The following is a 17,600-nucleotide window of genomic DNA, read 5'->3' as shown; positions in this document are numbered from 1 at the left end:
AATTTTAAAACTTCTATGTACATTTCTTTTTGCCTTTTGATTTTTGTTATTGATTCCTAGATTAATGATCAGTAAAGATGGTCTTTTTGAAATGTGTTGAAACCTTTGTGATCTAGAAAGTGTGCAGGGTTTTTTAAATGTTTCCTCTGCTGTTGAAAATAACATGGTCTGGTTGCCTGTTACTTTTGTTTTTTTCTGTTTTAGTGTGCATACTCTATTAGATTCTGATTAAGTTGTATAAAAAAAGAACTCCCACTATGATCGTGGATTTGACAATTTCCCTAACTCATTCTGTTAGTTTATTTTTCAAGGCTGAATCGTTGGATGCATTTAAGACAATTTACTGTGTGTGTGTGTGTGTGTGTGTGTGTGTGTGTGTGTGTGTGTGTGTGTGTGCGCATGCATGCGTGCACGTGTGTTTTTTAAACTCAGTGTCCGCGTATCTTTATTGACTTTCTTCCTCCTGATTTTGATATTGTTACATCACTTTTAGTCTAACATTTTCCTGGTATGTCTTTTTTCTTTTTCTGTTTTTTTACTTTGAGGCATCTGTATGATTTTTGTTTTAGGTATATCTCTAAATGGCTGAATTTTATATTTTTAAATCATATAATCTTTGTTTTTAATAGTTGAGTTTGATGCATGTATATTTATTGCGACTGTTGACATATTTAGACTTATTTCTTTTAGGTTGAACCATATGAAATTGATATTCATTTTTGACCTATGAAAATGACAGCTTTATAAAGTTCCATCTAAATAAATCTTGTTTTTTGTTTACCATCATTTTTTTTTCTTCCTTTCCTGCATTGCTAATTGATAACATTTTTAGTATTCATGTTTTTCTCTCTCTTGGTTTGGAAACTTCACATTTTATTTTTATTCCTTTAGTGGTGAGATCTGGGCACATTGTAATGTCTGTCAAGGTGTGAATTCATCTACATGCTCAGTGTACATAGTGTACTTTTGATCTGAGCATTCATGTTCTTCACTTCTAGAACATTTCTGGTTGTAATCTCAGATTTTGCTGTGTCACCATTCCCTCTGGTCTGTTCTTCTGGAACTGCTCGTGTGCATATACTAGAGCTTCTTAATGTATACTCTTATTTTTTCTCCTTTTTTGAATTGTATCTAGGTGAATTTCTCATTAATGTCTTGATGCTGGCAAAGTCTGGATCTGCCATTGTTGGCTGTGTGGCTTTGGACAAGTTACTTCACCTTTCCGTACCTCAAGATCCTTATCTGTACAATCTGGACAGTAATAAGAGCTGCTGGGAGGCTCTGTAGTGCTTTGAATACTCACTGTCCTAGGATGTAGAGAAGGCCTCTGTTCAGGGAGAATGAGCTCCTGGTCCCAGTGTAGTTCTCAGGAGAAGCTTACTCCAAGCATGCTTTTCCATCCTCACTCTTTTTCACTCACCACTGTCTGGCTTTTGAAGTGTATTCACAATGAAATGTGAAATGAGAACTATCAGCCTATATTTAAATATCCCTACATTGAGATGGATGAAACTGGCCAGCAGGTGGTTTTCAGACCCATTCCCAGAGGCGGAAGGAGGAGTAGTAGTGTGGGACAGCCCCTAGAGAGCAGCTTTTTCACCCCCTTATCTGAATCCAGAAAAGCCTTGGTTGTTCTAAGCTGTAGGGTTAACTGGTAGTATAGCTGGAGTGTCCAGATCACCCTGTGTGAGAACCTTTACTGCCTTGTAGGGTCTCCAGGGGCACATTTCTGAAGGCAACTGGAGGAAAGAATAACATTGTTCCAGTGTCAAGAAGAGTTAAGTAGAATTAAGGAAGAGTTCTCTTTGTAACATGTAATCTTAGGGAAAGAGATTAATACAAATTCAAAGCACCTAATTTGTCAATTCCATCCTATATAATTAGTTTCAGATGCTTAAAAAGTAATAATACCACTTATTGAGTGTTTATTATGTACCCAGGACTATACACATTATCCTATTTAAACAGTTGAGCAAAATGGTAGTAGTATACCCAGTTTACAGATTGGTAAACTCAGCTTAGGGAGATTAAATAATTTATGCAAAAGTATGATCAAGAAGTGACTCAAGTGAAATGTGTCAGTGATAAAACATGTAATCTTAGTCACAGTGCTTGGCCATCACTTTTATGGTTAGATCTTCATTGATCTTGCCTGAATGAGAGTACATGGAGGAGAAATTATGTAACATTGCCAAACACTGCCAGACAGTGTTTTAACTTGTCGTTGATAAATGGTAGTGTCAGGTAGGTGACAGGTGGGTGACAAAGAATACTCTGAAAGTGTCAGGTGGGTGACAAAGAATACTCTGAAAATCACACTCAAAGGGACGTGGAGATGAGGAATAGGTTATTTGTGCATATTCACCTTGATTTGGAATCAAGCTACTTCATTTCTGTAAGCCTCAGTTTTCCCATCTTTAAAATTGGGAGAATAATACCTCTGTCTTAGGGTTGTTGTAAGGATAAAGTGGGATAATGCATATAAAACTCTTAATGCCATCTCACTCCCTGAGAGGTTTAGGCTAAGTACAGTGGGACTTTAACTGTTGAAAAATCATAGAACTAATAATTATCAAGGGAATTCTGTTGTTCTGTATTCCTGAATTTTTAGGTATTTGTGTGGATTGACTCTCTGGTAAGCCTAGTCTTGCTGAGCTGAACACTATCCTAAGCAATTTTATTCATGTCTTTATTTCCTGAAACACTGCTGAGTCACTCAGGCAGGCATTCGAGCTAACTCTCAGACCACATAGTGAATTTCATGCATTAGAGTTTATTCAGTAATCCTCTCACTCGCTTATAAAATGAGTACTCATTATGCAGGACATCTTTTAATTAGTATCGTATATAGGGACATAAATGAAACCACTCGTGTTTTCACTCATTGTTTAAAAATTATAAAAATGGGATTTTCAATCTACTCTAGTATATAACTCACTCCCATTAATAGCATCAGCCCACTATAGAAGAGATGGTGTAGTCTGAAACACGTGCCATCTCCCCTCATCCTTTCTCAGTCTGTGCTCTCTGCCAAAACAAAGGAGTAAACTAAGAGAAAGACATGCTGTATAGAAGAGAGGAAGTCCAGTGTGCAGAGAGAGAACAGAATCCTGGGCGGGGCTGGGGGGCAGACGGCAAAGGGAGAGCCTCAGATGACAGTGGTGCAGGCATGGAGGGAGGCAGCCCAGAAAACCTCAGGAGAGATTGCTTTAAGAAGATTCCACTGATACTATATTGATAGTTGCTGCTTCTGAACACCTTAAGAGACTTTTAGACAGTTTATAGAGAGTGTGGGTTTGAATTAGTGACAAATACATAGAAAACTAAGGAAGAGTGGGGGGATAATTGATGGTGAAGTGGAGGGGAATGTTGTGCAGAAAGAGGAAAATTATTAATAATATATGACTCAGCTATGAATAGCATTTTTTAAATTATTATTTATTTATTTTTGGCTGTGTTGGGTCTTCGTTGCTGTGCGCGGGCTTTCTCTAGTTGCAGTGAGCGGGGGCTACTCTTCATTGCAGTGTGCAGGCTTCTCATTGCAGTGGCTTCTCTTGTTGCGGAGCACGGGCTCTAGGTGCGCAGGCTTCAGTAGTTGTGGCTCTCGGGCTCTAGAGCGCAGGCTCAGTAGTTGTGGTGCACGGGCTTAGTTGCTACACGGCATGTGGGATCTTCCCGGACCAGGGCTCGAACCTGTGTCCCCCTGCATTGGCAGGAGGATTCTTAACCACTGTGCCACCAGGGAAGCCCTATGAATAGCATTTTACATAGCTCTAATATACATTCAGGAGTGATGTATCCAAATTTATAATATAATTTTGGGAGACTGAGAGACTAGCAAGTTTATGTGTTGGGGGAGATAGGAGTGAGATAAATCCTCATATTCTGTAGTAAGAAGTCAATACATAATATCTACAACTAGGGAAAAATGAAGTAAAAATGCAGGTATAGTACTTAGAATTATGTCTGCTCTATGAGAAGGGAGAAGTGGCAAAGAGGTGAGGGAACAGCCTTTTTTAAAAATAGATCTTTATTGGAGTAGAATTGCTTCACAATACTGTGTTAGTTTCTGTTGTACAGCCTTTTTAAACAAGCTTTTGACAGCTTATTTTTTAAGCATGTACATGTCCTTTGATCAAAATAAAACCTAAATAAAGATGCTCAGCTAATTCTGATCTCTGCAGACATCCCACCTCCCAGAGACTCATTACTCCAATCTAGTGCTTCTCAAACTCAAACTTGCTAGGGTAGGAGAGGAGGGAGAAAGGAAAATAAGGCTGGGAATGTGGATGTGGAATTAAATCTGTCTCTGACCTTTGGTCACCCCTTACTAGTTTCCCAGACCAGAAGGAGAGAGCTTATCTTGGGACTCTTTCTTTGTGCTTCTAGTGCATGCTTCCAGTTGTGGAACTGCCTTTGAGTGCAGCCTGACTAATGCCAGAGGGGGAAAAATGGAAAACTCACCACTGGTTAGATGGAACTTCAAATTCCAGTCTCCTTCACCAGTTGACCTGCTACCATTTACATTTCAGTGTCCCCTCAGACAGCTGCTCCATGTATTCTGTCCAGGAGTTATGGTACCACCCACTGGGAGTAACAGAGTGGAGTGCACTTACTCCATCTTTCTGGAGCCAGAAAATGCACCCATTTAAAGTGAATAACTCAGTGATTTTGAGTAAATTTTCAGAGTTATGCAAGTATCACCACTTGTAGAAAATTTCCATCACCCCAAAAAGGTCTGTGGTGTGCATTTGTAGTTACTCTCCATTCCCACTCTCAGCCCTAGGATTAAGTTATCACCGGTGTACTCTGTGTATATAGATTTGCCTTATCTGGGTTCTTTGACGGAGGATAATGTTTCTGAGATACTCCCGTGTTGTAGCATGTATCCTTTGTTCCTTTTTATTGCCCAGTGTTATTCAGCTATATGGATAAAACAGATGTATTTCTCCTGTCACCAGTTGATGAACATTTGAATTGTTCCCCTTTTCTGGCTATTATGAATAATGTTGCTAAGAACATTTGTGTTACAGGTGTTTGTGTGGTTATATGGTTTTGTTTTTCTTGGGCAAATTCCTGATTGCTGGGTCATATGATAACTTTAACTATTTAAGAAATTGCCAAACGATTTTCCAGAGTGGCTGCACCATTTACATTCCCACCAGCAATGTATGAGGGTTCTAGTTTCTCCACATCCTCACCAACACTTCTTTTTGACTGTCTTTTTTACTATAGCCATTCTACTAGGTATGAACTGGTGTTTCATTGTGATTTTAATTTGTGTTTCTCTAATGATTAATGATATTGGGGATCTTTTCATGTACTTATCAGCCATTCTTATATCTTTGATTAAATGTTTCTTCAAATATGTTGCCCATTTTAAATTGGATTATTTGTCTTCCTGTTACTGAGTTGTAAGAGTTCTTTATGTATTCTGGATACAAATCATTTATCAGACATATGATTTCCAAATATTTTCTCAGTTTGTGGCTTGTGTTTTACATTTCCTTAATGGTAACTTTAGGCACAGAATGTGCTTAATGGCACACAAAAAGTTAATTTTAATGAAGTCATATTTATCAGTTGTTTCTCTTACGGGTTATGCTTCTGATGTTATCACACTTCATGGTACAAGACTGGAATCTTACCCCTGAGATCAGAAATAAGGAAAGGATGTCTACTTTCCACTTCTGTTTAAAATTGTACCAGTCCAAATCTTGCACCTGTGCTGTGGGTACAGAAGGAGAGCCCCAGAAGAAGCCCTCTCTGGGCTGGGATATAAGAAGAGGGTCTCTTAAGGGTTAGAGAGTGGAGTAAAACCCTTATTTCTCCCCTAACCCATCTCTTTAAAAAATTTTTTTTTACCTGCCCCACAATCTCAGCCCCTAGGCAGTATTGCCAGGCAGCAGAGCCATGAGCAGTGGCCAGGGAAGCAACTAAACATCTGAGGGGAATTGTCTCTGACTAGAACAACTCTGGTGTCCGGAGCATGGGTAGAATTCCCATTGCTTTTCTTTTTCTGTCTCCGACAGCATGACCTGGAACACAGGACAGTCTTGGGAAGTATGCAGCAGAGGGAGGAAACTAAAGCCTCTGCTTTCTAACTATGTTGGAAGACTCAACATAAAAGATGTCAGTTCTCCCCAATAGATGTTTGGTGAAATTCCATTCACAATCCCAGCAAGGGATTTAAGTTTTTATTTGAAAAGGCAAGGGAAATAGAATAGATAAAATAATTTTGAAAAAGATAAATAAAGTTGGAGTAAATACAGTACCCAATTTAAAGACTTTCTATAAAGCTGCAGTAATCAAGACAGTGTGGTGTTGGCAGAAAGATAGATATATAGATTAGTGGAACAGGACAGAAAACTCAGAAATAGACCCATATAAATATGGCTATTTTTTTAAATTGAAGTATAGTTGATTTACAATGTTGTGTTAGTTTCAGTTGTACAGCAAAGTGATTCACTTTTATGTATTCATATTCTCTTCCATTATGGTTTATTATAAGACACTGAATATAGTTCCCTGTGCTGTACAGTAGGACCTTGTTACCTGTTTTATGTATAGTAGTTTGTATCTGCTAATCCCAAACTCCTAATAATACCCCTCTCCCAGGCCCTTTCCCCTTTGGTAACCATAAGTTTGTTTTCTATGTCTGTGAGTCTGTTTTTGTTTTGTAAATAAGTTCATTTGTATCATATTTTAGATTCCACATATAAGTGATACCATGTGGTATTTGTCTTTCTGACTTATTTCACTTAGTATGATAATCTCTAGTTCCATTCATGTTGGTGCATATGGCATTATTTCATTCTTTTTTATGGCTGAATAATATTCCCATTATATACAATACACATATACACACACAAATACATATATATGTATGTATTTATGTATATACCGCATCTTCTTTATCCATTCAGCTGTCAGTGGACATTTAGGTTGCTTCCATATCTTGGCTATTGTAAATAGTGCTGCTGTGGACATTGGGGTGCATGTATCTTTCTGAATTAGAGTTTTCTCCAGATATATGCCCAGGAGTGGGATTAGGCTGTTTGATTTTTGACAAAAGTAAAAAGCCATTCAATAGAGAAAAGATTTTCTCTTCAACAAATGGTGTTGGAACAGTTAGAAATTCATATGCAAAAACATGATTCTCAACCTGAATCTCATGTATTATATGAAAACTAACTCAAATTTGATCATAGATCTAAATCTAAAACCTAAAATATTATAATTTTTAGGGCCAATATTCAGGACCTTACATTAGGCAGAGAGTATTTAGACATGACATCAAAAGCATGATTTCATCAAGGAAAAAAATGATAAATTGGACTTCACTAAATTTTAAAATTTTCACTCTGTTAAAAACACTGTTAAGAGAATCAAATGACAAGCAACAGACTGGGAGGAAATATTTATAAACTGGATATCCAACAAAGGGCTTGTGTCTGGAATACACAAAGGACTCTCAAACATCAACCCTTACTCCAATGAAGATGTTAAAAAATAAAAACAATTTTTTTTAATTAAAAACATTCAGGGGCTTCCCTGGTGGCGCAGTGGTTGAGAATCTGCCTGCTAATGCAGGGGACACGGGTTTGAGCCCTGGTCTGGGAGGATCCCACATGCCACGGAGCAACTGAGCCCATGAGCCACAACTACTGAGCCTGCGCATCTGGAGCCTGTGCTCCGCAACAAGAGAGGCCGCGATAGTGAGAGGCCCGCGCACCGCGATGAAGAGCGGCCCCCGCTTGCCACAACTACAGAAAGCCCTCGCACAGAAACGAAGACCCAACACAGCAAAAATTAATTAATTAATTAATAAACTCCTACCCCCCAACATCTTCTTTAAAAAAAAAAACATTCAACCCAATTAAAAAAAATTGAATGCAATAAAAAAGTTGTCAAAAGATTTGACACTTCACCCAAGATGCTGTATGAATAGCAAATGAGCACATGAAAAGACACCAACCATTGGAGAAATGCCAGTTAAAACCATAATTAGATACTGCTCTATACCTATTTAAATGGCTAAAATAAAAAATACCGCCAGCATCAAGTACTGACAAAGATGCAGAACAATTGGAACTCTCATATATTTCTGGTGGGAATGCAAAAATAATACAGTCTCTCCGGAAGAGTTTGGCAGTTTAAAAGTTACACTTACATTGTTACACTTACCATGTAACCCAGCTAGCTCATTACTGAATATTTACTCTAGAGAAATGAGAACATGTTCACATGAAAAGTTTTTTTTTTTATTGGAGTATAATTACTTTACAATGTTGTGTTAATTTCTGCTGCATAGCGAAGTGAATCAGCCATACGCATACACACATCCCCTCCCTCTTGGACTTCCCTCCCCCCACCCCAACATCCCACCCAGCTAGGCCATCACATAGCACTGAGCTGAGCTCCCTGTGCTATACAGCAGGTTCCTACTAGCTATCTATTTTGCACATGGTAGTGTATTTATGTCAAACCTAATATCAACACAAAAGACCCCGAATAGCCAAAGCAATCTTGAGAAAGAAAAACGGAGCTGGAAGAATCAGGTTCTCTGACTTCAGACTATACTACAAAGCTACAGTAATCAATACAGTATGGTGCTGGCACAAAAACAGAAATATAGATCAGTGGAACAGGATAGAGAGCCCAGAGATAAACCCACACACCTATGGTCACCTAATCTATGACAAAGGAGGCAAGAATATACAATGGAGAAAAGACAGCCTCTTCGATAAGTGGTGCTGGGAAAACTAGACAGCTACATGTAAAAGAGTGAAATTAGAACACTCCCTAACACCATACACAAAAATAAACTCAAAATGGATTAAAGACCTAAATGTAAGAGCGGACACTGTAAAGTTAGAGGCGAACATAGGAAAAACACTCTGACATAAATCACAGCAAGATATTTTTTGACCCACCTCCTAGAGTAATGAAAATAAAAGCACATGAAAATTTGTACATGAATATTTATAGCAACCCTATTCATAATGGCCAAAAAAACTGGAAAGAACAGGTGAATGAAGAAACAAACTAATATATCAGAAGGGAGTACTATTCAGCAATAAAAAATAACAAACTTCTGGTACAACAACTTAAAGGAATCTCAGAGATATTGTCCTGGGTGAAAGAAAGATTATACACCTCATTCATGACATTTATGAAAACACAAAACTATAGTAATGGAGAACAGATGTTGGTTGCTGGGGGTGTTAGGTGTAGGGGGAGGGTGTGAGTATAAAAGGATAGCACAAAGGAGTTCTTTGGGGAGATGGAACTGTTCTGTTTTCTGATTTTGGTGATAGTTTTGTGAATCTATACACATGCTAAAACTCATAGAACTTTTCACCACCACCCCAAAAAAAGGTCATTAAAAAAATGACATAATACCAACTGTTGGTGAGTATGTGGAACAACTGGAACTCTAACAGACTGATGGTGAGAGTGAAAATTATTACACCCTCTTTGGAAACCTGTTTCACAGTATTTACTAAAGCTGAGCTTATATATCCTTTATTGCCCAACAGTACAGAAATGTATACATGTCGTCACCAAAAGACATACACATGAATATTATCACAGCACTATTCATTATAGCCCAGACTAGAAAGTACTCTAATGTCCATCAATGGTGAATGGAAAAATACGTTATGATTATGTTATGATTACGTATTCATATAATGGAATACTGTGCGGCAGTATAAATAAACTATTGCATACAACAATATGGATGATACATAACCACACTGTTGAATGAAAGAATTCAGACATAAAAGGATGCTCTGTATCGATAGCTCCCAAAGTGTAGTTCTGAGGCTTCTGGGGTCCTTGAGGTCCTTTCAAGAAGTCTGCAAGGTCAAAACAGTTTTCATAATATTACTAAGATATTATTTGCCCTTTCTGCTCTTAATCAACTAGTGTGCAGTGGAGTTTGAGAGGCTGTGTGGGTCAGGGTCCAGGTGGGAGTCAGAAATCACACAATAATTTGAACAGAGAAGTTTTAGTATAAATAATTACTAACTATAATGGAATTAACTATAAGGGAGTATAGATAGTAGTAAAGGAAGGAAAATTATTAAGGAAAGAAAACCTTTGGAAGGGAGACCCCCTCCATAAGGCTGGGATTCAGACCTCATTGGAGAAGTTTCTGTAGATGGTAGAGAACTTTGCTAGTTACCCCTGGCCAGACCTGGTACACAGTACCCTCCAGAGTGGGGACTGGTAAGGCAGGGTAACAAGCATAAAATACACTTCAGAGCGCATTTGGGCAGGAAATCAGAGCCAGAACTGCCAAACAGCAACCACCCCTCCTGGCTTTAGGCAACCAACTCTGGGAAGCCAACTGCTGGGGTACCTGGGAGACTTACTCAGAGTCTGCCTGTGGGGTGCTACTCATGCGTTTGGGTGTCTTCCACACACTCCAGTAGCAGCCACCCTATAGGAAGGAGAAGAAAACAAATGGAGGCATGCTAGAACCAGGAAGGGAGGTTTCTTCCTCCGGCAGTGTCCCTCCAACACCCTCGACTGTCGAAGCTTATGTATGCATCTTGCCAACTGCAAAGGAGATATGCTTATAGGAGCCAGTTACACTATCACAGAGCAGGCAGTGAAGGATATATTTGGAGATAAGAGGCAATAAATTCTTAGTGGGTTACTATATGAAAGTTATAAATCATCTCTTTGATAGCTAACGTAATATGTTTGTGGATTCTTTATTTGAAAATTTTGTTTTAATTTATAATGTAAATATTAATAGCTATAACCCATAGACAGAAGAACTTTGGGATCCTCAATTTTTAAATGTGTAAAGGGGTTTTGAGTCAAAAAGTTTGAGAACCACTGCTCTATATTATTTCTTTTAAATAAGCATTTAAAGAAAGGTAAAAATCATCTGTAGTGTTAGAGGTCCAGAGGAGTGGTTACCTTGGGAAGGGGCAGAAAGGAAGCCTCTGGGGTGTTGATAATGGTCTGTTTCTTTATCTGGGTGCTGACTCCTTGATGCAGTCACTTTGTGGAAACACATTCACCTGTATACTTATGGTTGTCAACTTGTTTGAATGTATATTATATTTCAGTAAAAAGTTAAGACTCTTCTTTTTCCTCTCTTCCTAACCCACATCCTGTTGTTAAATCTGTGTGTGGTGTTTTTGCTTTGTTGTGTTTGCTTTTAAAGCAGCACAACCTTACACTGGCTAATTTTCATCCCTGAGGATGAAAGACTCAGTTGGGACAGGGTGGAAGAAAACTGCTTCATAGTACTGCCTGTGCTTATCCTCAGCTCTGTGCTCCCTACCCGCAAAGGGATCCCTCACCTCCAGCCCCACAAGGACAGGTGGTCCCTCCCTGGGAGAAGCTTAGCTAGAATGCTGAAAGCATCTCTGGTCTTCTCGAGTGCTTTATGGCTTTCTCAGGTAGAGGGGGAGTATGTGTGTGTTTACCTGTTTGAGATCAGTTATGAAGATTTTCCCATATTTTCTCTATATTTTCTGTTTTGCATTGAGAGAATATTTATGAATTTATATGTTCTCTGAATGATTAAATTCAATTGTTTGATTTAGGAAATTGTTTTCCTTTTTGTCATCTGTTCTTCTGGGTCCCAATAATTTGCTTTGCTTTCTGATTCTTTCATCCTGCTGTGAATGATTTCCATTTTAGTCTTCTTTATTTCCAGTGTTCCTATAGCCTTGCTTCCTTTCCATACAACTTCAGAATTTAATTCTTTAATGTCATCCTAGTAATAAATCTGGCTTATCACTCCTCTTCTGCAGACCCTGCCATCTCAGGAGTTTTCCGTCATCTTCCTGTCTGCTCCCTAGCCATGCACATGGCTAGCAGTACTGTTGGTACATGGCGAATTTGCCTGATCATCTCTGTGTCTCACTTGATTTTGTTCTCTTTGTTGTTTCAGTAAGCTAGCAGCTTTACAGTCACCATGACTGTTTTGTTTCCCAATTCTCCTATAATAATAAGTAGGATTAACTTGTGAAAAAGGATTACACATGACTTAATATGATTCAGTTAAATAATATTAGAAAGTCTTTTTCTGAATGCCCCTTACCCGTACACAAGCTATTCCTGACTTCACAGTCCTGCTCCAGTAGTCTGTGGGTCAGGTATACAGCATGCACCTTCCCATGAAAACATGAGTGTCTTGGCTTGCTCTCACCTACAAGGTACCTGAAGCATAGTACTAATGAGATATCTATAATTTGGCCACCATTTATAACAGAGTTTTGATAAATACTGTCCAAAAGTAAGACTATTTGATATAATGCTATTATATCAATACTATCTGAAAATAATAATAGTAAATAAAATGGTACTATTTTCAGATAGTATTATTTGGAATGCTAAGAACCTTCCCATAGTTTTCCTTCCCGTAGCCTAGGCAGCTAGTCTTTTGGACTTCACCTCTAGCCCAGACCTGGAGGGAGGGGACTATAGAGAGGGTGGCAGGCTGTGTGGATCTTGGTGTGGACACAGGGTGAGCGGGGAGTGGACTGTGACGTGGACATGGGACTGTGGTCTCAGGCGTCGGTGGATAGACAGTGAGGTTACTGGCGAGAGGAGAGGGAGACGCGCTGTGAAAGGGAGTCTTGGGAATGGTGAAGAGGTGGGAGGGGCTGAAATGGGATTTAATGAAGAAGGACAATGGAAGCTGTTTGTTTCCCCTTTTCTCCTGGGAGGGAGGAGGGACCAGTGCTGATGGGGCTCCCTAGTGAAGTCTCCTTCGTTTCTCCTTCTTTCAACCCCTTTATTTTACCTTGCCATCTTTTTCCTCTTCTATTTTCCTTTTCTTCCAGCTGCCAATCAGCAGCCCTAGGGTGCCGCGTTTAGTAAGTAGGGTTATAGTGGCAGCTTCAGAAGAGGGCTTTTGTTGGTATTTTTTCTCAATTCTTCCCCCTTCTCTCCTTTCTCCACTCCCACTGACAGGTAATAATAGACAAGATTGGAGAGACCACACAAGGTTTGAGGAGTTTACGAGAGCAAGAAAAAAAGGTGGATATAGAGACTGGGACAACTCTTAAAATTTGGGGGTCCCTAAGAAAGAGTAATACATGCAGTCTTTAGGAGAGGTTTTGTCCTAAAACAGATGCCTTGACGTCTGGTTACTTAGTGCTCTTGTTGCCCTCGGTTAGTCTGTTTCTAGCGGTTTCATCTAGCTAACAAGATTGAAAGAAGAGACCATGTAGAATTAGTATATTGATTCTGTGTGCACATATTTTGGGTGTGTTTGGTCTTTCTGATGGTTACATTTCTAAAGATAGTCTGTACTAAACAAGATGCATGTGGAAATTTCATTGTGGAGGGGGCAGCATCAAGACTGTGGAGCTCCCAGTCAGGCCCTGCCGCTCCCTCCCTTGGTCCATCCTCTGCTTCTCATCTGTGAAATGTGGCTTCACATACCCCACAGAACTATTAGGAAGTTTCAGTGACCAGTACATAATAGATACTCAGTAAATTTTAGTTTACTTCCTTTGTGGAAGGTAATCCTTTGCTTAGATTATTAAACTGTTAGACTGTAGTGGTTCTGATTTTTTATCTAATGGGATTCTTGAGATACGTTCACTTTGGGATTAATATAGCCTTAGTACGTTACCCATTAAAACGAGTCAGCAGAAAACATGTCAGGAAAGAGGTGTCTGATTTTAAGAATATAATTAACATCTTTAAACATAGTTTTAATCTAACCATATAACTTTAAGTAGGTACTATTTTATTAAACATGCAACATTAACCAAAACTTAAAGAAATGAAGTACTGAGCGTTGCACCACTAGCGCCACCTGTCTTATTCTTCTGTTACCCCTACTTGATTATGCTATTGCAACAGTTTTACAAAGGCATTTGCTTTGTCTCTAGGTGTAAAACAAAGGTGTATCCAGATAATCTTCCTACAACAAGTGTGGTGATTGTTTTCCATAATGAGGCTTGGAGCACACTTCTGCGAACTGTCCATAGTGTCATTAATCGCTCACCAAGACACATGCTAGAAGAAATTGTTCTAGTAGATGATGCCAGTGAAAGAGGTAAATTTTACATTTTAATGCCAATAATATGCTACACCTTTTGTCATTATGGTTAAAAAACGAGTTGCTATCATTTTAACCTAATAATTTTATACAAACTTCTAATTTATCCTAAAAGTTATTTATAACTTTTGGACTCATTTCACATATGCAAAAAATTTACACCCTTGTGAAACTTAAAATATTACTTTAATTAGCATTTAGTTTGTGTCACATCTTAATCTTGTTTTAAAAAGAAATCTATAAAAATTTATGCAGAACAGTGAAAAAAAAAAACCGCGTAATTTTGTCAGGATTTTCTCTGTGGGAAGCTGCAGCCCTGAGTCAGTGGAGAAAGATTGGCTCTGACTGAGAGCCATGAATAGAGAGATTTAGTTCCATGTACAGTGGGAAGCATCCCTGACAGCAAAACAGAGCCTGAGCTGGCTGAGCCTTAGTTCTCCAGATTCTTCTTAGGTTTTCCGTTTCCTCTATTCCTAAGTTCAGGAATAATCTATAGCTAGGTACATAAAGGGTGACGAAGGAACTTACGAAAAAGTGGTATATAATATGTTTCTGATCTCATGATGAATCTCTACAGTGGCTCTTGCCCAGACATTCTTCCAAGAATCTCAGAATTTTTCACAGGTTTTTTTTTCACAGCACAGCTGTTCAGCATCATTGGTGTCATGTGTTTCCCCAATATTCCTATACTCACATGAGAAAAATTTGGAGGGAACTACGGAAAACAGCTCTTCCTTCCTTGCTTAGGCAGCCTTAAACTTCATGACCCATCTTTTCAACCTTTTTTGTTATTATCTTCAACTTTCTCACCTATCTCTCATTGCATCTGCTAAAATAGTTTAGTCAAGTATTATACCTTCTCCTCCCTGTGCCCACACTAAATATATACGTTTAACCGTGATGAATTTAATCATTTCCTATCTTAATTATTGGGAATAATTTACTCATTGATAACAATTTAAATCTTCTTACTTTGCCAGGTTGTAGAGGTACAAATGAAGAATAAGATACAGCCCTGCTGTTTCAAGGGCCTTGTAGCTTACTTCCTTAGTCTAATCAAGGAGATAGTTTATAATTACATAAAACACTTAATAATAATATATAATGTAATTAATGTCAAAATGAATGAGAGCTGTTATAAATTAAGAATACCACACTTAAATAATTACTGTTGACAGAAGTATAAACCCCACGTGGATAATTGTTAGCTAGGAGTTAATTAATCCCTCTTTAAGAAAATTAGCTGAAGTTAATTTTAGCAGTGATTCATACAGACATCTATCCTGCAAGTGACTTTTACTTATATGTTGATATTTGTTAAATGTTCCTCAAGAAGAGATATTTTTCCTCAGATGAAATGATTTATTTTTCCAGTCCCCCCTTTGTTTTCTCCAAGGCCAAGTGATCATTATTTTGTTGAGTGCCTGAGAAGGCTGTGAAATAGTAAGTTTTTGTAGGATGTGGCCTAACCAGCAAGACTTAACATGTCTGCAGCCTGAAGTGACAAAGATAGTCACGTATCCCGGTTCTCTTTTACCTCCCTCATGTAGGCCCTTCTGAATCACCCCAGCCTTTGTAAACCTGTAATTGGAAACGTGTGGGCAGGTGTCTGCCTCGCTGCCCCGTCGGGCTTAGTCACTAAGCAGGACCCTGAGCGTCACCCCACAGCCCTGATCAGGGACCTGGCTCTTCTGTATCTTCCTGCCTGGAAAGTCTCAGGCATCTGGGTCACCACTTCTGATATTTGGGAACCCCTGGGCATTGTGTTTTTGTGGTTATAACTGCAGTCTTGCTATCCAGATTGAGAATTATCTAATCTAACTTTCTTGTTTAGGTGGTAACTTTGGGCCCAGGAACCAGAGCCAGCTCTCTAAGTCCACTCTTTCCTATTCATGAGGCACAGCCATGGCACCGTCATTTCTCACCTGGCCGATGAAATAGACTAATTAGTCTCCCCACAAACACTCTCACCCCATCCTGTCTGTTCATGCTGCGTGCAGAGGGAGCTTTTTAAACGTGCAGACCTGACCGTGTCACTTCTCTGATTAAAACCTTTCCTCTAAACAAGGACCTACTGTATAGCACAGGGAACTATAGTCAGTATCCTGTAATAACCTATAATGGAAAAGAACCTGAAAAAAATATATATGTATACATAACTGAATCACATTGCTGTACAGCTGAAACATTGTAAATCAACTATACTTCAATTAAAAGAAAAAGAAGCCTTCCTTCTAAGGCCTGCAGGACCTGGCCTCTGCCTGCATCTCCAGTCATATCTCAGATCATTCCCTGCCCACCCCAGCCCCTAGTTCTGCTCGTATGTTTCCTCAGAATCAAGTCGCACTTAGGCTTTCCTGACCTCCTGCGACCGGGTCATGTCCCTCTAAGCACTTCTCAGAACACTCTGTACTCCCACAGCTCTCCCCAGAGATTAACCTGTTTACTTGTCTATTTAATGACTGTCTCCCCCAACCCTGCCCCCCAGACAGGCACTATGACTCCATCAGGACTATTTGCTCACCATTATCTCCTTGGTGTCCACAGTGCCTATCGCACAGTAGACAGTCCAGAATATATTCAGTGAATGAAGGAAAGAATAATCTACCAGTCAGTTGATCCTTATTTCTACTCCTTGTCTGCACAGACTTCCTAACTAGGTTGTGTAGTGTGCATAGTCTGCTCATGGCCTCAGGGTATTGGATTTCATGGTGAACCTGCTGAGTTGTCAGTAGCTCCATTTATTAAGTATGAAGTAGGTGCTATAATTATCCCTATTTTATTGATTGAGCAAAATGAGACTTCACATAAACCTAGGGTTTAACCTCTTAACTGCTATGTAGTCAGGTCTGTCATAACTTTACTGCTAAGGGGTCTGTAATGAAGATGGAGTCTGGATGAATCCCTAGTTCATGTTCAAAGTTATGCAGTTGTCATCTCAGAAGGTTACGTTAAGATTTAGAATTGATATAGTGTTCTGAATCTGAGATGACTATTGTTTTTTTCATTTTACACAAAAGGAAACAGAGGTTCTTATTTAAGTAGGGATTAGGAGTCAGATTTATTACACTCTAAATTCTTTGCTCTTTCTGCTGCTCTTTAGAGTTCTGGCTAAGATTTCTCAGATGTTGCTAGGAGCAGTGAAATTTTCCCTGACATTCACTCTCTGACAGCCTCACAACTCCCTGATGCAGAGATGCTTAGGGATCCATTTATAGAGACTAATAGCTGTAAAGATACTCTAATAAGATTCTCTCTTATTTTTAGATGACATAGTACCTTCTACTCATAATCACTTAACACCCCCCCATGGCTTCATTTTTATAAAATGAGGTTTGAATAAATAGTTCCTAATGCCCCACCTAGCCCTGAGTCCATAATTCTGTATCAGGTGTTAGGAAGATACCTATTTCTTAGCCATATTGCCTGAAAGCCACAAAGACATCAAACAAAGATGCCAAGAAAATTTGTTGAATAGCAACTTTTTTCAACTACCAGACCAGAGAATCATGGATTTTTCATTTTAGTTATAGACAGGACAGAATATTATAAC

General features: G+C 38.9%; 1 protein-coding gene across 1 annotated transcript in view; it reads left to right on the top strand.

The window, feature by feature from the left end:
• Window positions 1-17,600, top strand: part of GALNT1 (polypeptide N-acetylgalactosaminyltransferase 1) — a 68,888-nt gene that overhangs the window by 20,876 nt on the left and 30,412 nt on the right. Inside the window, exon 3 of the mRNA XM_029223215.1 lies at window positions 13,878-14,044. Coding sequence (XP_029079048.1) covers window positions 13,878-14,044 — 167 coding nt within the window. The remainder of the gene's footprint in view (window positions 1-13,877; window positions 14,045-17,600) is intronic.

The sequence above is a fragment of the Monodon monoceros genome, unplaced genomic scaffold, assembly GCF_005190385.1.
Source record: "Monodon monoceros isolate NGI ecotype Baffin Bay Population unplaced genomic scaffold, NGI_Narwhal_1 Super_Scaffold_1, whole genome shotgun sequence".
In the NCBI taxonomy this organism is placed as follows: domain Eukaryota; kingdom Metazoa; phylum Chordata; class Mammalia; order Artiodactyla; family Monodontidae; genus Monodon; species Monodon monoceros.
The sequence above is the reverse complement of the archived record's forward strand: the minus strand, read 5'-3'. Positions and strand labels throughout refer to the sequence as shown.